General features: G+C 39.9%; 1 protein-coding gene across 1 annotated transcript; it reads right to left on the bottom strand.

Moving 5' to 3' along the window:
* Positions 1–1931: 1931 nt before the first annotated feature.
* LOC140928186 (schlafen family member 13-like) lies at positions 1932–9143 on the bottom strand. Its single transcript, XM_073377899.1, has 4 exons — positions 8252–9143; positions 7073–7177; positions 5615–6365; positions 1932–4683 (listed from the first exon to the last, which is right to left on the bottom strand). Exons 1-4 carry the CDS (start codon positions 9090–9092, stop codon positions 3666–3668), a joined length of 2715 nt encoding a protein of 904 aa, XP_073234000.1. The 5' UTR covers positions 9093–9143; the 3' UTR covers positions 1932–3665.
* Between the last annotated feature and the right edge of the window lie 16024 nt (positions 9144–25167).

Here is a 25167-nt window from a genome sequence, read left to right as displayed (position 1 = left end):
GTTTTAGTATATACCAGGCTGGCCAAATGCTCGAAAATTTTAAAATTTCGCTCGCCGCGCAATGCATAATAAGCTCAGAAAGTCAAGTGGTAACTCAGGTGATCAAATGAAGTCAAACGACGTGAATGACTTCAAACATTCGACGTTCTTCAAAAATAAAACCAATGCTTTTAGATTCGGTTCTGTAATCAACGAAAAAAGGGCAGTTCAAAAAGTTTTTTTTTGTTTCTCCTCGCTTGATTGGAGGTAAAAGGCACGTCGCTACCCACCAACCAATCCGCTGCGCGCGAAGAGCACTAATCAGTAACGTCTTACGTCTTCGCCTCTTAAGAAGACAGTGATATCATACATAGGAATTGTTTCGTATGGTCAGTATGTAGGGTCTATAAATTTTATGGTTACATTTTGCGTAAAACGTCGTTGAATTTTGCGTTGTTACATTTCGCTCAACAAGAGTTGTTAACGCAAAGAAAAAAAAAAGAATATGACTGAGCTTAAAGTCAGACCTTCATTATTTGCATCAATAGAATGAATGCACCTTTATTGATGCGTAACTACACGGTTAGCATAGGCGAGATCTGGAACCAACAGATTTGATCGAAGCGAGGAATAGTAGTCTACTACGCAGCCGTTTTTTTGTGTCGTCACACGTGTTGTGGGAATAGCGCGTTGTGTGACGACACAAAGAACGGCTGCGTAGGAGATTAGGGAAATAATCCCTTATCACCAAGAGACTATAAAGGGGACAGAGAGGCCATCCCCCATATACACCCTATTCCATAGGTAATTCGTCTCGAGTTATTTTTAGAATCGGGATAAAGTTACCTCGCGCGAGGCGTGGATGTTTCGTGGAGGTTTCGCATGACCAAACGCCGTGTAAAACATGTCGGGCGAGAGGCAATGAAAGCGTAAAAAGATCGAGAGCATTCCTGAATATTGAGCGAAATGAGTCGGCGCTCACCTGGGAAAAAGGAATCGCTGGACTCTTTGAAAACCGTGATATCAGTTTAACTCGAAGTTGTCGTAACCTCAGTGCTTTAATAAAATGAGAAATTTCGCAGGTCTATTGAAACCGGTCGTTTGTACAATTTAGGGAGTTTAAGATCCAACGACGCGGACGACAACTAGAACATAAAAAAAACAATAGGTTTAATTAGCAAAAAAAACAACTTCGCACCTGCAACACACTTTTTTGTTCATTTCTTTCCCGTTTTTGCACGCCTACGACGTGAAAATGCCTAATTTCGCGTTTTACGGAGGACGTAAATAAGCAACGACGAAATTTTATTTCTCTTTCTGAGCTTGAATATGGTCCCTTGAAATTCAGCTTTAGGAGGGTTCGCCTACAGTTGACAAAGTAGGTGGGTAGGAATAATCGCTATAAAGACTGAAAAAAAATAAACATCAAACCAGAAATTGCTCTCTTCAAACTGTAAATTATAAATGATCCTGAGAGAATATTCAGTGTGTTAAGGATTTCCCTGCTCTACTGTTAGCTCTATACAAGAGAGGAAGGGCGATTCTTTTTTAATTTCGGTTTCGCTGACACAGCTTTCGCAGAAATCTCGCTGTAGTCGTTTTCGTCGACAAAAGTAATAGCAAAATCGCTCTCCGCGTCTTCCCCCATTTTGTTCTGCGTCATTTCGTGAAGGACGCGTGGCTCTCAGCGTGGGTCATCCACGCGGAACACATTCGCGCTATGTGATTGGCTGTTGTTTAATCCCCCTCGAGATCTGTGGTGTTAAAAATAACTCGAGACGAATTACCTATGGAATAGGGTGTATATGGGGGATGGCCTCTCTGTCCCCTTTATAGTCTCTTGCTTATCACAGCCTCCGACGTCACACTAGCGGTGAAAAGTCCGTCTCAAGTGGTGATTACCTTATTTTATTTTACGTTAAAATGGACTAATTGTAACGAATGACAGAATATAATGAGAAGCAACGTGGATTTTATTAAACTCTCAAAACCTACAAATAACGTTTTCTTACTTTAACATCAACGGAAGAGACAAAACATTACTAAATACATTAAATTCTATAACTAACAAAACAATTCTAACAAACTCTCTGAAAGTATATCTAGTATTAGAGGAACTCATTATATATTCTACCAAAAACAGCGGGAAAACTGACAATTTCCTACTTCTCCATCAAAGGAAGCGATAAAACATTACCAAATACATTAAATTCTAAAACTTACAAAACAATTCTGACAAACTCTCTTCCTTTTCGGTGAAAGTATATCTAGCATTAGAGGAACTCATTATATATTCTACCAAAAACAGGCGGAAAACTGACAATTTTCTACTTCTCCATCAGTGGAAGCGATAAAACATCACTAAATACATTAAATTATATATATAACTTAATTATAAAGCAACTCTAACGAACTCCCTTCCTTGGTTGGAAGTACATCTAGCATTAATATATACACAAAAAACCAGATAATTTCCTACGGTATATAGTGATCTATAATAGGAAACTTACGATCCGACAACCGCGACGTTCATGAAAACGTCGCGGAAAAATAGACTCAGCATTCTTTCACTTTTTTTCCCATCATCCCAAGTCGTCCAGTTACATAAAAGAAGGGAATTTAGGTCGGAGCTGAAGAGAAGGGACCGCGCCCGATTTCAGACAGAGATGGTAGAATTTATCGCCTTGCCGTTCATAAGTAAACCTAAAATTTGGTCATTTCAAGTCGTAGTTGTGCAGAGACGGCAAATAAATTTACAGAAAAGCGTGATTCACGTGCAGAGTTGTTGTTTTGCTGATTAAACCTATTGCCTTTTGACGTTTTCGTTGCCGTCGCTATCGTAGTTTGACAGAAAAAAAACTCCTGCAAAACTAACATAACCCACCTGATTTTTGCTCACATAGGGCTGTATAAAAGCAATATTTGAATCTTCGATCGAAGGACCCATTAATTATAGAATTACAAGTGAAAAATAGCGTAATATCGGGATCGGTTTAAATGAAACATGGAAAAAAACAATGAAAAGCGAATTTAAAAAAGCACGAGTGACATAACTAACCCACAAAGCATCTACAATCATTAAAGGCGTTGTAAAAAAAAAACCTGTACTAACAAATTGAATAATCAAAACAACCTAGAACCTTAAAAAGAAACAACATAGTAAACTACCAAAAAATAACGCTCCCTGAACCCCTTCAAAAATGTAACGTTTGTCGATATTAAACTGGCCCGGGATAAGCTACAAAACTGTTTTATCTACCAATAACAAATTTGGTGCTCTACTAATCACCCGTGACAATCTAATCCCATATTATCTGTGCAAGTGCGCGAATCACCTGGCTTCAAAAAAGTTTTTAGCCTGCGAAAACAGCCGTTTCTCCTCGCTCCTCGCCGCTTGGGACGTTCAGCGCAAAGATACGTCTGCGCCTAAGCGACAGAAATTTCATACTGATTACGTAGAATCTGTCCGGACTGGTCAGGAGCTCTGAGTGGTCAACGTAGTAGTCGTATTGTTTTAGCTAATGTTTACGAATGACAAAAAAGACAAAAGGCCACAGAGGTCAAATGTAAACGCGATGAATCTATAACAAAGCAGTCAATAATCGTGCAAACGGCTGTCTTCGCAGCCTAAAAGATTCCTAAGTTTAAATCTAAGTCATCAGTGAAATATGAAAGGCAAATTCATGTCACTTATAACGCTGGTGTTTCCTTTTCTGTCCCTTTCTTTCCTCTAGGGAAACTACTTTGACCATTGCGCGAGTTATCGCACAGTAGATCGACGCGTTTGGTGCGCTTCGATAAGGCAGCGATGCTGCAATGTTCACCAAAATAACAAGTGGTCGTTCTAACCCACTGTACTTGCGGAACGTACTAACAAGGACGCATTCAGAATCGTTCCCATAAGCATCAACAACTTCAGGAAGATTCAACTGGCTGCAGAGATATTTTCTTTCAGGAATGCAGTCTTCTTTGCCATATAAGATGGCTATGTCCCTTTCACTATATCCTTCTGTTAAGAGTGATAGAAGAACTTCCTTTAAGGCAGCCATTTGTTCACCTCTTGTGTACCTCTTGATAATGGGTTCTTCTCCATCAAAATCGTGCCCCATTTCAATCTGACGAGCAGAATTTTCACTTAAAAAACGTTTGGCCCAGTTGGAAATTCGTTTCGAATTTCTAATCACTTTTGTCAAATAGAAAGTTGGCTGTTGGTAAATATCATCTGGGATGCCTGTGGGGTAGTTATGATTCACTTGGTCTCTATCGATAAAAATCCACAACGAGCCTCGACCTGAATTGGCACAGTCGGTGTCACGAGGCTTTGAGACACGGCTTTCGGAGAGATCTGTGTCAGAGTCAGAGTCGCTGTCAGAGGTGGTATTACGTGCGGATTCCTCGTGTTGGCCAGTCTTGACCTGGAAAGATGATTCTGCAGTCGGAGAACTGCGAGAAGTGGGGTGGAAATCCATTTCAGAATCGGAATCAGATGAACTGTAGTCCAGTTTTGAATCGTAATCTGAGACGACGCCGGAGTCGTGCCTAGGATTTGGGCAGTGCTGGAGAACAAGTGTTCTGGCCTTCTCTAACCAGTCCCCATCTTCGCTTCGATAGTTCTGGACCTCATCCAGGATGACATGATGTACGTTAGGAAAGGACATCATCATGAAGGATCGACGGCATACGCACTGACAAATGCCGAGTTTACTGAAGATAACAACAAGAAAAAGAGAAATATTTAAATTTGGTCACTTACGGGTGAGGAATTTGACACACATGTCCTCGTCCACATGTATCCGGATATTATTGAACACGGGGATCTTTTTTCCTCGGTTTTCTAAAAATACACGTGACATGTCGCGTATTCGAATAATTTCGAAAACGCTAAAACGATGGAAAGACGATAGGATCCCTTACAGGGCATGCGCCGTATAATGTATGACATTATCATCGTATTGGAAAACTTTCGTTTTCGCCCGTCCACCCAAAACTGATAGGCTGTTGTTTGCACTCATCTCCACTCTGGAAAGCGATTTCGATGAAAGTTTTCACCGGGTACGTGTGGAAGGTTAAACTAGGGAGGAAATATCTGTTTTTAGTGAAACAAAAACAGATACTTGTGGACAGGGCCTAATACAAACACCTCAATACACGTGCAATTCCCCTAATCTATCACCTATGAAAAACTCTTTACAACGGACTGAACATTGAGCCGTTTGTTGGTGCTACTAGGGACCCTACGATCCCGCGACAATTTGCGACGCCGTCGCTGAATAATAGCCTTTGAATCCTTTTGAATTTTTTCGCGTTTATTTCATGTCGCCAAGCAACTCAAAGGAAGGGAAATTTAGGTTGGAGCCAAAGAGAGGGTATCGCATCCGAGTTAGACAGAGATTCGCCTTGCCTTTCTATTCTAACTAAACATAAAATTTGTCCATTTCACATCGTAGTTGTACAGGAATGGTGAAGAAATTTACAAAAAGCACATTAAACCAAGGCTTGTTTGACGTTCCCTTTGCCGCCGCCGCCGCAGTTTCCTTAATCATACAAAGCGGCCTGACTCACTAGTTGGTAACACTGGAACAGCAAATACTAAAAAGTGAAAAATACTTTTTATACACAAGGTTAGTGAAATCACCTTATCTTCTGTCTCAATCCCAGGTTCTCGCATACATATACTATATCCCAATATGTGAGCGTTGGATCGCGGCGTCTGAGCTCTTTAATAAACTCCACTGCTACAAGGGTCTTGCCAGTACCAGCTGCACCCTTTATCCAAAGTTCCTTGTGCCTTTCAATCTCATGGTGGAGGAGCTGGAATTGTTCCACGGTCAAAAGATTAAAGAAGCTGATACCCTGTTTATTGGAAAGGACAGAGGGGACCTTTGCCAATACGATGACAAGCGATTTCAGAACTTCCTTGACTTTTCCTCGTGGAGTTTCTAGCTGATAATCCACAGGGTATCGATCATCTGGAGATGGTAATCCATCAAGCGGCACAGCCGACTTTGCAGTGCAAGATACCAAGTGGTAGCTGATGTAGAACTTTTCATAACAGCCACCATTAACCACAAGAGCTCTCTTTATAACTTTAGCTGTCGTTTGGGCGTAGGATAACGACTCTGTTTCTGTTCCACTGGTGCAAAGGGTAAAGAGATGGAGTCCTCCGAGCTCTTGATCAAACAGCAACAGGTCACAGATAATGCCATCAGCCTCTTCACTGTAAATCTCGGCTTTTGTAATACAGGAAAGCCATGAGCGGGAGCCTACCAGCAACGAACGATTGCGGCCTCGTGAATAATGCTGTTGGATTTCTCTTATAACCTGTTTTACAGGCTCTGGTTGATTTTCTTCGAAGCCCTCGGGTGACACTGGACACCCTGGCTTGGCTTTGAATGGAATGAAAAAGTATAAGGAATACCAATTCAGTACCAAGACGAAATTGCAGCTAAACGAATACGTTGGAAACAACTGAGCGAAGGTCGCAATGTTTTGAATGAACGAAACTGTATGAAAAGTTGACGACATTTTGTCAGAGCAACAGAATGAATTTGGTCATTGAGTGTCGGACGTTGGCGGTAGCCTCAATTTGCTCATATGCACGTGGTTTTTTTTTTAATGGTAAATTCCGGTAAAATTTTTTGAACAATTTTTTTAAAAACGTGCGTGAAAGCTCATGGAGATGGCTCTAGCCGATTGCTAGAAAGACGCATTTGATTAGCATTTATCTTGTTAGCGGTTTTGTAAACATTTTGCTCTACTTTTACAAATTAGCGAGTAATTTTGAAGCCGCCAGATAGATTTTTTTCAAAATTGGACTTGACCGAGATCAAACCGTCGTTTAATATGACCTTTGAGTCTCAAGATTATTGATATATTGTAAGGCAGTAAAATAAGGGCTACAATTTGCTAATTTTTTGACGGAAATTTCGTCTTTACAAATGAAAGCCTCATTATTCAGGAGTCTTGTCTCCAAGTTTCATTTTCACGTGAACAGCAGTAGCAAACAATGCATTTGAAATATGCAGAAATGTTAGCTATTGTTTTCCAGGAAAATTAATGTTAAAGTTGAGACAACACCAGTCATTAGAAATACCTGCAAGGAAAGCTTTCCTGATTCTTTCAGCAGAATTTTTCAAAGTAAGCAAAGGTCCCTTTAAAATGCTCAAAGTGCTAAACTTGGCCCTCACTTTTTTTGTGCCTATTCAAAACAAAAAGGTTTGGAAAGAAACGTTGTGAACAGATTTTTTCTTACAACTTAATGAGGTGTCTGATCATCCCCTGCTAGTCGCTAAAGACAAAAAGGACGAGGTAATAGTACCTGAGCCAGAAAGTGAACCCCCCCCTCCCCCCTTTTTGGGGGGATTTTACTGACATATCGTTTCAAACCTTTCCCCAAGGGTATTTCATAAATATTTCATAAATACCTGCTTGCAATTGACTTATTGGTGCAGGTGGCGATATACAGTGTAGTTCCATTCTTTATTTTCACCAAATTCCATAGGAAACCCACTTCTGAAGTTAGATCAATAGTTTTGACAACTGGTGTAAGTTGTTTCCCCTGTCTATGGGTCTGTCGATTCCAAGCATTCTTATCTCCCCTAAGGCATTTGTCATTTTTTTCTTTAGACAGTTGCAAATGCCCCTCCATGGGGTTGCAATTTCATACAAATCCCTCTTTGGGCTAAAAAATGTGTCCAAATGCCCCACCGTAGAAATGAGGTCTGTAATATACAATGGCTATGCAATTTGTTGATACAGCATTTACTTAAAAACAGGGTTTATTCTAGAAATTGGCCAATGAGGGTTAAATGGGCCCCCTTCTGTAATTTTAAGGGCGCTTTTACAAGAAAGGGGGTCCCCGAAAAGGTATTAGAACTTATTGGTACAGACCATTCCGTGAGAAAAAGTAAGTTTATAGAGCGACCGTCAAATCGGTGTTGCTGGTGATGTTTTCGAACACTTTGTTTTAAAAAAAATAGTACTTGTCCTTGGGTCTATTTTTTTGCGCCCTATTAGATACGGCAACGTAAATTTTATGCGGCATTTTTTTCCAATGAGGAAATCCCTTAGGGCCGCGCTCTAGAATAAACCTTGTAAAAATAACCAGTGAAAGCAAAAATTAAAAACAACGTGTTAAACAAAAATTCGCTACAATGTAGCAATGACAAATGCAATGATAAAAGTTAGAGGACTTTGCTGGAACAACATGGTCGATTGGAACTACATGTACATGTACAGTCATTGATAGACTGCAGATAGCTGATGTACTAACCTTTACTTTCACCTACACACGTGCCATGTAGTATTCTCTTCTTCCATTGATTCAAGTCAAGGGGGATAATGTAATCCTCTCCGTCAGACCCAACAAGTTCAAAGCTTACCGGGCATCTTCTAAAAATTCCTCCCAAGTTCTGCATACCAGCGATAAGAATCACTACGATAGACCTTGATTCTGCACCAGCAACTGGAAAGAACTTGATGTCCCAATGAACTCCCTGTCTTGGAATAAAGCTCCATGTGTCACTCATTTTCTCAATCATAGCTTCAAACCTATTCTTCAACTCTGCTTCACTATCCCCTTTCATACTTTGACCTTGGACTTCTCCGTTGTCTGTCACACCCATGATGAACATTCCTCCATTGCCGTTTCCAAAAGCGGATATCTGTCTCTCAATTTTTCTATTTTCCTCGTGGTTACTGCTGTGCAATATGGGATGCTTGGATCTGAAGCATTTAAACTGAACCTGTTTGGATTCGTGGAAGTTTAGTACATCCTCGTATGTGAATGTCTCAGGTAAAATACCCACAGGGAGGTCTGTTACTGGAACTCGAGGAACATCCATACGAAGGGATCTCTTAGACAATAAGTCAACAACTTTGTTGTAAGTGGGAAGCAACACTCCCGCATCACCTGGCAGATGCAAATTGTAATCGACTGTACAAAAATGGTTTACTGCCTTGATGAACAGAAAAATGGTGTCTCCCACACGTTTTTGGTCAAATACATCAGTGTATGCTGACGGCTGGACCATTTGATCCAATTTAGGCTGTAACTTTGACCAAAATGTATCCACATCTTTAAGATCTTTAGGTTTAAAGCCATCAATTTTCATCGGAACGATGCCACCCCCTGAATTTAGAACTGCATTGATTGGCTTTAGAACAGCTTCTCGATTGGTTCCCTTTCCAAGCACTATTTTGCAGTGCTGCACATTCTCAGCAAATTCCCTATTAGAAAGCAAATTACTATACTATTAGGTAATTATAAACATTTTTATGCCTGCTTTTCTAATTTCATAGAAGTTTCTGATCTGTTAATTAGAAGAGAAAAAATCATTCCATGTTAACTTGCTGGAATGAATAAAAAATGAATTGTGTTTGTCTTTTAAAGTTAACATGGAATTTAAGTCAGAGAGGTGGGAGGAGTACATGTGTATGGAATCAGTCTGTGACTAATGGGTCACACATAAGTCACTCATTGCTCTTGGGTCCTTGAAAAAAAACTATGATCACATTCATTGCAAGAGGTACCGCAACATTTTTACCGCAACAATGAGCTGCATGATTAGCCAGATTCACTCAGACAGCATATTTTAGACAACGTTCTGTTTGGCAAGCAAGTAAATTGACTGGCCTGGTAATGGCAGGTCAATCTCAGTTTACTAAAATCTGGACAGCACATATTATTATGAAAGTAGCACATTTCTCCTTCCCATTCTGTTTATGCGGTGCAGGTGGTTTTTCAAAGTACACTTGTGCAATTCTTTTACATGCACATGACCCTCCTAAGTGGAAGGCCCTTCATACAAGACTGTTTCATAATTGCATGCATGGCATCTTGTACATTGTAAAATAAAGAAGGTTGTCTACATTTGCCCCCTGATGCCTCTTTGATAAATTACAGCTGTAAGGCCTCCCACTGTGAGGTGAGAGGGCTTCGATGGGTCATCAGCTGACATAGCAGGCCTGCCAAATTTGTGACAACCAAGTTTTGCATCCTGGCAAAAAAGAAGCCCTCACTAAGATCAAAAAGTGAACAATACTAGTGTGCTTTACAGTGATCCCGCACCGAAAATGATTCTCAGACTGCAAATGATCTCTCAAATGGAACGCAAATGATGTTCGACTGCAAATGATCCCATGAAAAGTGGAGGAGTGGAATGGACTTGAGGCATGGTTGTGTGAATGGCCCTGAGATCTTGAACAACACATTGTTAAAGTAATTGAATTGAGAATGGGAATGGAATGAGAAACAGAGTAACAAGTAGGCATAACTTTTTGTAACCATATCAGAATTCTTCTAAATAGTGGGAGTCACACTAGAACAAATTTTTATTTTAGGTCAGTTTCAGAGACTTGTGTGGTTACAAATTTAAAAAAATAATCATTTTCTCAAGTTCATATTGAGTATCCGATCGGGTGGATTGAGAAATTCCTTCTTAAAAATATTACAAATGTATATCTAATTTAGCTACAGGTACATTTTGAAGTTTTGTCCAGTTTCACATACATATGAAAATTTACAATGATTACAGTAAATAAAGAGAGAAACTGCACTGTTTTTTAAGCGCTATTTTCTTGTTTCAAGGATACATGTATTTTTAAACTTTACAGAATTTCAGATTTTCTTATTTGCATGTCTTTTTGCTTAACTTGAACAAAGTTTTTAATGTAATTTTACACTGTTTCTTTTTTGTCATTACTTTTGAAGCAAAATTTATTCAGTTTAAAGATTTTTTGTTGAGATAATAATCTAGACGCAATGATCCAGTAACTTACACACTGTAAGTCCAAGCCATTTTCTCCTTTTCCTCTCAGGATCATTTGTTGTCAACGATGGGGATCATTGGCGGTTTGGGAATCATTTGCAATCAGGATCAATTTTGGTACTGTACAATGCTGAGCCAACAAGAAATATCATGAATACCGTAAATCCTCTATTAACCCCCCTCTCTATTAAGCCTCCTCCCCAACTCAAAAGAGCTTGAAAAGCCCCCCGGGGGGCTTAATGGAGGATTTACATGTTTAAGATAACTGAGACAGATATTTGCTTGTGTCATGTCTGCATGGTCCTCTCTTAAAAGTTTACAAGGTGGGGAGGGTTTAATGACTTTAATCGGAAATTAATGGACACACACTTGAAACCATTTTTTTTTTTAGACCAAAAGACTTCACTTTACAAACAACCATACTCAGATTCTAAAGTGGGATTTTTCTATTTTAATGGTAGCCAGGACTCAGGTACTAGCACCTCTTGTCCTGAGCACAGTAGTTTGTCAAGTCTTCACAGTATTTTTATCAAGTCTTTACATCTATAACCTGTATTAAGGTGACTCGACCCAGTTTTTTTGGGGGGGTACCATCCTACTTTGAAGCTCTCTGGTATCCCCACCTTTACTTTTATCGTAAGTCTAACACATAGAATCGATAACATATAGATCAATCTACAATATAACATAAAAATTTTGGCGATCAGAGTAAATGTCACGTGGTTATAATGCCACGCCCCTTTGAGGTCTGAGTCGAAAATCTGCTGTTGCCGGCATTTTTTCGTGAAAATCTCTCGGCTACACATAGTGCGCATTAGTGCCTTGCGCTGAACAGAGTTTCACCAAAATCGCAAAGACCCAATTCAAGAAATTCAGCAGTTTCCAAATTTAGGTCATAATTTATGCGAAAATGATAACCAAACTTTACACGGATTGTATCTAATAAACTATGAGATTCATCTCTTTATTTTGGGCATCGTTATAACAGATGGGTCCTTGCAAGTCAGCAAAATGCTTTAGGGCCTTGTAAATGCGCGCGATTTCGAGCAAAGCAAACATATAGAAATTATAGTTTTCGCTATTTGTTGACGTTTGTCTGCGTTTAAGAGTCCTTCTCACGAAAAAAGCATTTTCTTAAAAATTCGTAGTTTTTTTTCCTTCAAATTTTTTCAGGGCCACAATTGATTAACTAACTACCCGGACTCTGAATTTCATGGTCATTGAAAAACTGTGACATTATCTTCTGTAAGCCCAAACTTGAGTAAACATTGAAGATTTTTAGCGTTTTGGCCGAGTTTGTGCTTTGGGAGTTGTCTATTGTTTCTAGTCTGTCATGATACAGCATTCTTGTTCAACACGCGTGCAATGACCACGACTTCTTCATGTACGTGTTCTCTTTTGGTAAAAACAAATAATAATGATAACAGAAAGACAGACCAAAAGACTTAACTGGCGTAAATTGAACATTTCTGGTAAGCCCTCTACATTACTGCCTAAAGTTCTGCCTTAAGTTCTTGAGTGGGATAAAACCATCTACATTACTGCCTTAATCCTATAAATGTATGCTTCAATCAAAACATGCTTTCACCTGTTGCTGATATTGCAAACACCTGCAGGAACTTCTTTTGTACTCTTAGGGAAAGTGTCATCAACATCCATTGATACATCTGTACCTTCCCTTTTCAAAGAGACCCAATTTGGGATTTGGAATAACTCTGGAAACAAAAGTTTGAAAAATTGAGTGTTTTGTAGTAGGAGGCAGTCATAAAACCATCAGTCAAAGGCTAATTGTAACAACCAGAACATACACTGTTCTGTAATAACAATAACTCATCTTCCCCGTGGCTAAAACTTTTACCCGTGATCCTTTTTAACCATACAGTACATGCATGACCTGTTTTTTTTTGGCTTACAGTAGAAAGCTTAACCCTTTGGTGACTGCCAGCAAGACACCAAAATTAATGGTACATGTGTATTTTACATAACATAATTTACGTTTAGTAGCAGTTTTATAGATTTTGAGCCAACAGAATAGCCAGCTGCCAAGAGAAAATACTTTTACATTAGGACTCAAAGTTACTCCACAAGTAACAGTGATATGGTATACAGGTCAAAGACAGACAACTTCAAATTTATATTGTTTTAAGCTAATTAACATACTAGGTATTGCTAGAGCTCTGTCTTGCTGCTGGTCTAAAAGGTAAACACATTCATCACATGTCATGACCATTGATTTTAAATACTGTCAGTAGTGTCAGCATTGGTAAAATGCCAAAAAAATAAAATATTGTAAAGATGATAATAATATTATATAAATGTGACTCAACTACACCTAAGGTAGCTTGCACAGTTTGATCACAAATTACATTATTCTAATTTTCTGAAGGTACACTGTACTTCTGTTTCTGTGGGAGAACATGAACTTGCTGTTCATATCCTTTGTTCAGGATTGATAGCGTGGGGGTGGGACCAGAATAGACGGTCCACAAGGATAAAATAAAAATAGCAATCTTGGGGTGTGCCTGGAGGTAGGAGGATAGTAAAGAGTGAATTAAACTATGCATAAGGGCCTCACACAGCAATAACATTAGCAACATATATAGCAGTAACATTAGCAATAAAACATCTTTGCACAAGAGTTAACATTAAAAGTTCTTTCAATAAAGCTTCATAGTCATGATCATGCTTTCAAAATGGCCCTGGGGTTTTCCTCTGGAGGGGTCTGGGGGCGTACACCCCTAGAAATTTTTGAAATTTCAATGCCCTAAAATGCGATTTCCAGCATTCTGGGCACTAAATTGAGTACAAATGATAATGTACAGATATGCGATTTCCAGCATTCTGGGCACTAAATATTTTAAATCTTAAGTAAAAGGTCTGTCTAGGTCCAGCAAATTGAATTTTAATTTAAGTTTTGGTAGAGTCTTTCTTTAATTTAATTTTTATTTTGGGGGGGAAAGTAGCTGACTTCTCTGAACAAAGTTGACAGTCGTCGGTGCTTATTGAAACCCTTGATAACCTTTGTTAGTTTGTGTCTTCTCTAGACACATTCAATCATATCATGACCAATGTAATCTTCTTAAAGTGTCTGGCTGTACGTCACAACTCCAACACTAGAAATCTGACCTAAAAAAACTACTCCTGGTACACACATATGAACATCAAAAAAGATGATCCCATTACTACTGACATAATTAAGGTTTTGCATGTTCTGTACCTGGCCTGGTCAATTGAACAAAATAAATGAACTTTTAATCAAAATCAAACCATGGAAGGATTGACTTTGATTAACACTGACAATTGAGCTAAAATTGAAATCACAAAAATAATTTGCTCAACCTACATGTAACACAATTAAACATTCAAATTCCAAATTTTTTAAATTGGAATGGACTGATAAGAAAAATGAAGCATCCGTTTTTCTTTTCGAGACAAAAACTTGTTTGACTACTTTTGAGACGATTTACTCTAAAAAGTGCCAACCCCTACAACGTTAATCAGGGTGCAAAGAAAGCCATTTTTCCAGCTTGCCATTCGGACAAGCTGAAGCTAACATAATTATACTAGCCCAAATGTCATTTCAGCTAGCCCCAAAAACTTTTTGATGAGCATAATTGATTTCACAGTTCTTCTGTAAGTTGGATTCCTCAAGACACTTCACTTGCCCATTGGGCAAGTTAAGAACAGAATTCACAAGCCCGATAGCAAAATCCATTAGCCCCAGGCTATTGGACACTACTTTCTTTGCACGCTGTTAATTATCAAAAATAAAAGAGCGGGACCAAATCACAGTGGAATCTCAGGAAATTTATCCTCCTGATGAGTGACGAGTAAACTGTTGTCTGTACATGTAGTTTTATTACTTCACGGATGTCACTACGGCTGTAACTAAGATTTCAAGTCACCAGGTAAATATAACAAGCAGGTGGGGAAACAAACAGCCAGGGATTTCTTTAGATTCTATTTTTCTTCTATTTTCCTATGAAAGTAGCTGGGGGCCATGTTCATAATAGCCAGTGGAAATCCCTGGCCCCTGGGTCTTAATGACAGCCATGTTACTTACAGTGATTTTGTTATAAATAGTTATGGTGAGTCCTGGGACTCATCTTGTGAAAAATCATGAGTCCAAGTCCAGAACCAATGAGTCCCAGTAAAAAAAAATAAGTTTGGAAATTGAAAATGCTTGGGTAGCCAGATAGTTAGCCTGAATACAGATGCCAAAACTCTGTATTACAGTATACTGAAATTGAAATACACTCCTTCTGTTTTAAAGCACAACAAAGGCTAAACAAAGGCTAAAAGTCGTTACACAAAAGCTATAAAAACTACCACAGAAACTACACTAACGGGTCAGATATTTCTACAAATACACTTGTTCAGATTGATCAATCTCTTTACGTGCTACTGTACAGTATGCTTACTATGAATATTATTATTATTATTTTGTGTCTGGGAGGCAGGGCGCGGAGGCAACAAAATCACTACTACTTACATTTAGTGTTTACTCTTTCCATCATGACAGTAATTCCTTCCAAGATAGCTCAGTCTCTCTTGTTTCTTCTCAGATGTTGAGTATGACCTTTTACACCATTTGCTTTCTATCAACTGCTATTACGAAAATTAAAAATAATAATAATGATAATAATGTTAATTAATTCATATTTATTACAGTGTGATCGGGAAAACCATGAAGATTTCAAATATCTTAGGAATGTCTATTGTCTTATGACCAATCACAGCAAAACTTGATCAGGACCTGTGAACTAGTACCCTGGTCCCAGAGGTTTTTCTTGCAATTTTCCTTCAGGAAAGAGCAAGAGAGACGCAAGGCAGTGAGGAGAGAGAGAAAACCTCAAAAACCTCTGGGACCAGGGTAGCGAACTAGCCACAAAACTACAAACTAATTAACATTCTTGCTTGCGGTTTAGTTTTCTCACAACTAATAAGCTTCTTTCTTGCAAGACAATAACACTCCAATAACACTCCAGAATTTTCTGGTGTTCACAGTTTTCGCGGTTTGACTGTAAACTTCATTGAAACTTAGAAAATTATTCAGTTGTTAATACATGCTGCTGTCGCCTGTGTCACAGTCACAGTAGTTTGAACAATAATTTAAAAGAAATACCACAAGTGATTGTGTATGCAGCTACAAATGTAGAAGGCAGACCTGAAACAGACGACAGCTGCTGTAATGCAAACCAGTAGACCATATTGTTTTTTTGTTCTCATCCTCTTGTCCTCAAACACAGCAGAAATCAATCAAGCTTACTTCATACAGTAGAACCCGGTCTTAATGCGGCTAACAGTCACATTTTAAAATCCCAAAAAGTAGAATCTCTTATAATTTCACCCAGTTAATGCGGCCACTCGTTCGAAATTTAAAAAATCAAAATGCCTATCTAAGCTTATTGAGCCTAGCCCGTTTAAACGGCCAATTCTTTTTGGCCCATTAGAGACCGTATTAACGGGGTTCCACTGTACTCGTTTGATTGAGTTGGATTCGATTGGTTCGATAATCAAACTGAGTTGTTCGATTTTCTTCTTTTCCAATGGACTACATGACATTGTAAGTTTGATTATTTCGATCAAGTTCTATCGATTCGATAATCGAACCAGTGTGGAACTCACAGTACCCAGCGTACCATGGCGCATTTGTTTGCGCGCCCGACCAAAACCGCCATGCTACGCAGGCTGAACTCACAAAAAATGTGCTGTTCGATTCGAATTCCCGAACTCAGTCCATCGACATTTTAGTTCGATTACGATGTCCACTGACGAAATTACAACAGAAAGGGTAATCGCCCTATAAGCTATTGAAACAAGGAAATTACAATGATCTCACCTCAAAAAAACCCAACGATGCACGGTTGTACAACGGCAAAGAACCCAATGTGGCCTCTCTTGACTTCAAACCTCAAAAAGCCCGCGTTGCATGGTAAAAAATGACTGCGCATGTGTTTTGGAATGCGACAAAAACGCAGGCTCAGGCGGATCCTTGTATGAGCGCCTACATCCAGTAGTTACCCGGCCAAAAATGACACCCGTTCCAAGGTCCTCTTTTTTCCCCCAATATCGATGTACGGTGGAACCTCTATACAAAGAATTAAGCCCTAGATATAGTGAACTATTTCCTTTACCCCAATAATAGGTGTAAAGGGTACAATTCTTTATCTACACCACAGGCAACCCAGGCTCACTATTTGTGTCACGTACGGGTTTCATATAACTTGAGTAGTATGGAGAACATATGGACCATATGGGGCGAAGTTTTTCACCCACACTTGACACAATTTTGAACCCTAAAAGAAACCATTTTAAACTTTGATTACAAAAATCGAGTAAATAAAGAGAATGATTTTTTTAAATATATTTCTTCGCATGTAACCTCAAGGCGTTTTCCCAGTCCCTCTCGGTCAATTCACTTTGGTGACGTATCCGAGGCGAACAATGCTTGGACCACGTGTCCCGAAACGCTTTGGCCGCACGGAATAATGAGGCCTAGGCACTAGGCAAAAGTGAGGCCAAAATCCGAAATTTACACCCTTAAGTGAGGCGACAAGCATCCCCGCCCCTTTGATATGGGAGTCTCCCCCCGGGGTCTAGCATAATTTTTGGCATAATTCGTCATTACGAGCATAATTTTCATCTATAGTCTTTTTTTCATTACCAACAAGGGCATAGTCTGCTACACAGCCGTTTTTATTGTCGTCACGCAACGCTCCTTCCCACAGCATTGCGTGACGACTCTAAAAACCGACTAACAAGGGCACTGCTAGCATTATTTTCACTTTTAGCTAGTTTTGCAGCACAAAATTGAGAGATCAGATCTGCTTATTGTCACATTCATGGGACTTCAGGGATCCCATGGGAAGTGACCCAGGACACTTTCTACAAGCATGAATGCATGCAGAGCAATAGATCGATTACACCCAAGATGGCGTCCGTGTGCTGGCTGATGATTGTTTGAGTTTTTATAGATTTCAGATGATGAATTATATACTCTTAAAGTTTCTAGATGTAAATCGGGTAAATGCGTTTGCCATTTACTTTTTTTTGAAGTGTTTTTACCAAATTTAAAGTAAAAAGTAGAAGCATAATTTCTGCATTTTTAGCACTGCTACTAGCATATTTTTATGCTACTTTGCGAGCACAATCAATCAAAGCTTAAACTTCTAGCCTCCCACATAGACGCTCTTGGTGCTCCAGGGGTCACACAAAACGAAAAAACAAAGAAACAAACAAAACAAAACAAAAGAGAAAGAGAGCGACTTTCGTATGACCTTGAAAAATGACTTCCGTAAATGTTTGTCATTTGTTTTATAAACCAAGGGATGAAAAGTTCAAAACATGGACTCTTCGTTTTTCGGCCAAAGAAAACCGTTATATGGATTGAAGAAGGCATTGTTCGATTGACCAATCGTGTTGCAGTATAACGTCCAAGCCGACGCGAACGTTCGCTTAACCAACCAAAGGCCACGTGCGTTTGTATCCGTTCGATAAACCAAGCAAATCGCTCTATGTCCGTTCGTTTGTTGTTTCTGTTTTGTTTGCGCGTTTTCATTTCAAGGTCATACGAAAATCGCTCCAAAGGATTAAAATAGCGGCCGTTCGAAAGGGGTAGGCGAGTAAAGAAGAAAGGAAGAGGGATTGGAGAGAGAGGGAAAGGGCTTTATCTCCCTTTAACGTTTTCTCCCATCCTCTTCCCCCGTTTTTCCTGCACCTGCTGTGCAGGTCAAACCACAAACAGTATCATTGAGAGAGAATAAGGTCATTCTCTCCTGGTACTGTAACAGTGTTACCCACAGAATCAAAAGTTGAGTCCAATAATTTACAGAGAAGAGAGCCGACGGAGAAATTGTGTTCTCTGGTTTAAATGTTGGAGTCATGGTGGCCGATTGCACTCGTCAACTTCGCAAACAGTAGGCTCGGGTTCAAGTCTTGCCGACACGTTGTCTCCTTAGACAAGACTAACTACAAACCACTTTATTGGTCTCTTTTCAATCAGGATTTGATAAATAGGTACTTGCTACTTACTGCTGGGCGGAACCCTGTGATGGACTAGCCCCGTCCCCATTGTATCCCAGAGGGGGATACTTAATAAAGTTTTACAACAAGAGGCTTCGCCAGGAGGTCCGACCCCTTATCCTTTTTAATTATATACCCTTTTTTGACAGAAAAATTACCACTATTGACATATGGTCCCTCTCAAATACGTTGGGAACTTTGCATCCCAAAAAACGTTTTAAAATGTGAATAAATCACAAAACCAGAACGTTTCCACGACTTTTTGAAAGCCATGAAATGAGTCCTTTGGCTCTTTTGGACCTTTTTAGAGGACCAAAGGAAACCGAGTATATTAAAGATGAAACAACAACAACATGATATTAATTTGAGGAGGACTCGGAAAAAAAATCCGAGTCCCAGATGGGATTTGAACCCACGACCCTCCGTGATCTAGTCGGATGCTCTAACCACTTGAGCTACTGGAGACTCTATGGTGAGCAAGGGCCAATTTGTGGGTCTCGACTGGAACCGCATCACGCGGCTACACAGCCAAGTAATGATAGGCACACAAGAAGTGAAGAACTCACTAACAGCATCGCGCTGTCACCTTAAAGCATATCAAAGATGCGGCCAACCAACCTCCAAAGTGAGTATATTAAAGATGAAACAACAACAACATGATATTAATTTGAGGAGGACTCGGAAAAAAAATCCGAGTCCCAGATGGGATTTGAACCCACGACCCTCCGTGATCTAGTCGGATGCTCTAACCACTTGAGCTACTGGAGACTCTATGGTGAGCAAGGGCCAATTTGTGGGTCTCGACTGGAACCGCATCACGCGGCTACACAGCCAAGTAATGATAGGCACACAAGAAGTGAAGAACAAAGGAAACCGGCCGTTTGTATACGAACTTTGCGCATGAACAAGAAAATCTTTTTGGGCGAATATTCATCCGGCGTTCTTTAAGCCAAGTACGTGAAACTATTTACAACTCGATTGAATAAACTTGTACCGAAACGACTTTTGTATAGAAACGACCATAAACAGACCCAAATCACATATTTCTCTACCCTTTTATACACTTCAACAAGTGAAATCCCTAATCTTCATATACCTGAAGCGTGAAAAAGGTACCTCTTTCGTACGGAGCCTCCTTTGATAGGCCATTAAAGGAAGCATCCCCCAGGGCCATATCCAGGGCCAATACTCTTGGGTGCTTCATGCTACAGAAGCTCTGCTTTCCGCGGGTTCTTTTGCACCTAAAAATAAAAAGCTGTGAAAGAACTTGTTTGATATAAATGGAACAGCCTGACGGAAAACAAACTAACCAAAATTGCAGTATCATTTCAAGGATCACCGACCAACTGAAGGGCTCGAGAAAATTGATTTCAAGCATGTCCTCTGTGAAAGTAACTTTAACATTTTGCTTTCCGAGGACCACTTCTTGCTTGTCTTAGGTAATTTCACTTGGAGGATGACCTCCTTGGACCCAAGGGAGCTTTAAAAGTTCAGTTTTAAAACTTTTCCCAGCAAAATAATCCACGCGTCCCGGACCACAAGGAGGGGCGTCTAACCCAGCAACTTTTTAAAACTTAAGTTGTTTGTTAAACGCCAGTCCGCGCTTTCAGCAACAGTAGACTGCCACACCAGCTGGTGTTATACAAGAAGAAGGTATTTTGTGTTCTTACCTGACAGTCAGACTTGATATGTATGAGGAAGAGAGAGAGGATTTTTGTGAGGAAAGACAAAAGCAAGCCTGAGTTAACATCAATAAGATCTTCATCAGCCTGCGTAGCATGGCGGTTTTGTCGAGCCGGGCGCACGAGCGACAAAGCCGCGGGCCGCGAAATTTGCGCGCAAAGCGCGCGAGAAGGAGCGGCGATGCCGCGAGAAAAATAAAAACCGCCTGCCCGGATTCGTGGCCTTTTCAACTGCCGCCCCCTTCAACTCATTTTGACATCCTGTTGACAACTTGTTTGGTTTCAGTTTTCCCAGCCAAGCAGAAATAAAGTGATGACAGCCTGAACGCGACACAACATTTCCGATATCTGGTCGTCCGTAGCACTTTTTAGAGGGGAAATTGTGATCATACAGGTTGCCCATTTCTTGTTTCGGCTTCAATACAATTGCCCTGTTTTCCCGTCAAATATTCAAGATCGACGACGCTCCGGTCAACGCTTCCTTGATATTTTGATTCTGTTTTGCGGAGATGATTTGTTCAGGGCCTCGAAACTCTCCAATGGAAGATTACCAAAATATTTGATTGACGGGCCAACATTCTGAACCAATCGGAACGATCCGTACGCTGGCGTACGGACCGACTCAAAAAAGCCCCCCGTCCGTGCAGGTGGCTTTTCAAGTTTCTCCCGCCCCAATCTCCTCGCGGTTTTTCTGCCTCGCTCGCCTTTATTACTTACTTAGCGCACACAACCAAAACCGCCATGCTACGCAGGCTAGATCTTCATGTGAAGAGAGTACATACTGGAGTTGTCCACAAAGTCTTGTCTATCCTTTATAATTTAACTAAGAAGAAAAATAAGACTACGTCAGTTGTGATAGGAAGCATTAAATAACGTCAACAATGATAACAGTAATGATGATGACGATGATTACGGCAACGACGATGATCATGGAGATGATGATGCCATCGACGGTGATGATGGTAATACATTGGAATCCAGCTCTACAGACACCCGCATATAAAGGACAGTTTCGTTTGTCCCGACGAAAAGCTCGTATGTTTTCTTTAATACGGACAACGGATACTTTCCTGCGTCCCGTGTCACAAACTCTGACGTACATATCATCAACGTACCCGGTTTACAACGGACTCTGGTTACCTGCGCACTTTCTATTTTCTTGTCAGCCACAATCTTTGCCTGATGTATGTATTGTACCCCATTCAATTAATGACAGATTTAAGAGAGTGTCTCTGTAAGAACGGTCCGGTCGATTTTGCTTGAGACACAGATTTAGCTCATTTCTTGTGTGTTGTAAGACATTCATGTACCCATACTAAAACCACAATCCGTTTGATCGCATCTCTTTATTTTTCAGAGTTTTACGGAAATTAAATTTCACTCGAGCGAAGGCCTGTCGTGACAGTTTTCAAGACTTTAATTTGAGACAACTTTGGAGGACAATTTACAAAAAAGTACGGGACTCAGCAAAAAACAAATACCACAGACATGTATATTAACTCTATCTTATCCATCGAGGCGACTTTCGTGAACATCACGTTTCAATCAAGCAAACAGGAAGACTTGAACGACACCTTATCGGTTGGCTTAAGTCACACACGCGCAAACCGATCAAATTCAAGGTACATTTTTGAAAAAGTGAGGCGTTCTTAACTGATCCAACTAATATAGCTAGGAAGTAGGTGCCATAGAAAAGGTAACTACAGAAAAAAACTTTGCGGCCCGACCTTTACTAAAACTTTATAACTCCGTGAACTTACCTAATTTTCGGCAATCTCCAAGTTTTGCCGCCATTTTGAGGGACTTGTCAACATGAAGCGTAGCAGATATATATCGAGCAGGTAGATCTAAAACCGTAAGAAATACATACGAAAGCATTCAAATGAACTTCACTTTCAATTCAAGGGACAAAATTTGAAATTGTTCGTTAAACCTACCATTCCTACATCCTTATACGACCATTTCTTCCAACAATTCAAACACTATCTACAACTAGTGTTCGAATTTCCCTCGTCGATTCCACCGTAAGAAATAACCTGTGCCACCCAAGCTTCGACTCGAATGTGAAGTACGAATCAAACAACATAGCTGCTTCATCTTCGTGGCCATATCACGCTGGTATTTTGATTTTCTGATCGACGAGAACGGTGATCAGGAAGTGATCGCCATGTTTACCTCATAAACGTGACCGCTGACCAGCCGCTGAGTGAAAACAGTACGGCGCGGGGTGGTGTGGGTGGCGGACTTATCGTCATAAGATATTCGAATACATCCTAAACAGTGAAGGCATGCTTCGTGGTACAGACAACTTTTATTTTATTCTCATAACTTTTTCCTTTAAATTAGAAATGGTATTAATTAATAGAGTTATTTAAATATTTTTAACCGAGGTACCCATATGACCTTTTTGCTTGTCCTCAGTGGTATAAAATAAGGTTTCTTTTCTTCCAGAACCTTTTATTTATGCGTTATTGCACGGAATGAACACTGTACTTAGAAGGTTTGTTCTAGATCATTTTTGCTGTTCCCAAGAATGTATGCAAAATCATTGCTTTATACAAAGCTGACTCTAAAATATGATTTCTGTAACAGTAACCAATTTCATTTACATAAGGTGTTAATAAAACTAGCAATGTACAATTTTTAGCTTTTTCCACTTATAAGCCTGATATACAATTGTCAAGTGAACTATGTTAGTTTCAGCTCATTCCTTGATTCGATGTGACCTTTTATCACTAAACCCTATTCTTTTCATTTGCAATTTTCCTGTACTTTTTTTTCATACGACAACGACAAAGAGTTTTATAAGTAAACCGACTTTTTGGTGTACCACGCTTATTACATTGTATATACAAATACATGCAAAAGGCCGGCTAAAGCTCCTTCCCCTGCTTCTAATTTTTGGGTTGCCTTCGCCCCATGCCTCTGCACGACTCCCTGTCGGCTAAAAGGAAATTTGAAGACTGCTATGCAGGACACATTTTCTTTTTCATTTTCATTTACCCTCTACAATTTTTTATAAGTATGTAAAGATATAAAAAACACAAAGGTTTTTACAAGTAAACTGGTTTTTTTTGTAACACTCTTAAAATATACATATACTTTGTTCTGGAAAAATGGTGGCTAAGAACGGCTGAATATATACCTACTTGGAAATAAAATGATGCTGTTTGTTTTTCCGTTAAAACATTTCGTAAGAGTGACGCGTGTCTGTTCAAATTGTGACAAAACCACGTCACAAAGTCAAAGCAAAAGAGAAGAAAAGTGTAATTTTCATAACCAACTTACAATATCTCCATTATAGAAAGCTACAAGGGCCATTGGGTCACTGCTTGATGGTGTAATTATCTTTCCGCTGAACACTGGCATTTATGGGTCATTTCCTTTATTTTTGACATTAAAACAGCTTTGAGATCTCTAGATTTAAGGTAGGTTGAAAAATTCTCATCCCTTACCCTTTCAGAAGACGACAGTACCAATGTTATCGAGAGACAGGGTAGCCAACCTTTCCAGTCGAATTTAAGTGAAGGAGGGACACTTCATAAGCCAAAAGGTGGCGCTGTTCGCTCCTCAGAGAAAGTAAGGCAGTATCTCACCTCCTAGTTTGAAATTGGTGAGCAATCTGGAAGGAAAGAAGATCTGCGACAAGTCTCGAAAGATATAAGGAAAGCGAAGCCGGAAAACGGGGAGCGCCTGTTTTCCCGGGAAGAGTGGCTAACCAAAGCCCAAATACAAGGATTTTTCTTCCGTTTGTCCTCCTCGAGATGGACACGGGCAGGTTCGTCTCCGAGCACCGCGATTGACGATTAATTTGACTGATTGGCAGATTACATCACTTATTCGTCACCTGAGAAACACGTGAGTTTGCTTTCATCCCATCAGTCCTAAAAAGCGAGCAAAGACGGCGGGTATTGCAAATCAGTTAAGTTTATTGGAATGATATCGGTCCTGACTGATTTGTGGCGGTCAAACTGTTGCTTGCGGATGCTAGCTTTTTCTGCCGTTCCCATCACTCCTTTCGCCCCCGTTTTCCTTAATAGTTAGGAAACGTAAGCAAAGGCGCTTTTGAGAGAGGCACATCAACCGGAAGTGAGGACTTGCCTTTTAATATGACTTGACGATATAAAATTTGTATTGCTTAATTTCATTACACTTGTAGAGGCGATTGAACTCAAATATGGGGGCGAAACCACTGCTCAGGAATGTAAAAAGTCCACGTGCGTCGCTCAAAAACGCCTTTGGTTAAGTTCCCTAATTAACTCAAGTATCCCCTCAAAAAGCGATCGCAAGTGACTGGGGACGAGGCAGTCAATTAAATACAGGCTGATTGAGGTTAACGTTGATATTTAACAATTATTCCTCGAGCCCAAACGGGCTCTGAGTCAATAGCCCATGAGGCCGAAGGCCGAATGGGCTATTGACTCAGAGGCCATGAGGGCGAGAGGAATAATTGTTTTAGTAAATCCAACTAGTGGGTCAAAAATATCGAGAATAAAAAAAATTTAGCTAGTTAAAGCTAGACTTTAATTCTTTTTTGCCGCCAAAAAGCGCGCGCTTTTCGCTATTAGTAGGCTATAACATATAGCCTAGTAGTAGCTTAACCAATCAGAACGCAGCTTTGATAATAGACCACTAGTTGGATTTTACTAACTAGTGTTATTAGTCAAGGCTTAATTGTGATAAACCTGTTTCAAAAATTGCAATTCACTCCT

The sequence above is a fragment of the Porites lutea genome, chromosome 2, assembly GCF_958299795.1.
Source record: "Porites lutea chromosome 2, jaPorLute2.1, whole genome shotgun sequence".
Lineage (NCBI taxonomy): Eukaryota > Metazoa > Cnidaria > Anthozoa > Scleractinia > Poritidae > Porites > Porites lutea.
This window is presented reverse-complemented; position numbering and strand designations above follow the sequence as displayed.

Coding starts and splice junctions, on each gene's coding strand:
- LOC140928186 (XM_073377899.1), bottom strand. CDS start 9,092: ATGAAAATTGATGGCTTTAAACCTAAAGATCTTAAAGATGTGGATACA. Junction 6,366..7,072: donor CAGGAAAGCTTTCCTTGCAG/GTATTTCTAATG, acceptor TTCCATTCAAAG/CCAAGCCAGGGTGTCCAGTG. Junction 4,684..5,614: donor GGATTGAGACAGAAGATAAG/GTGATTTCACTA, acceptor TGTTATCTTCAG/TAAACTCGGCATTTGTCAGT.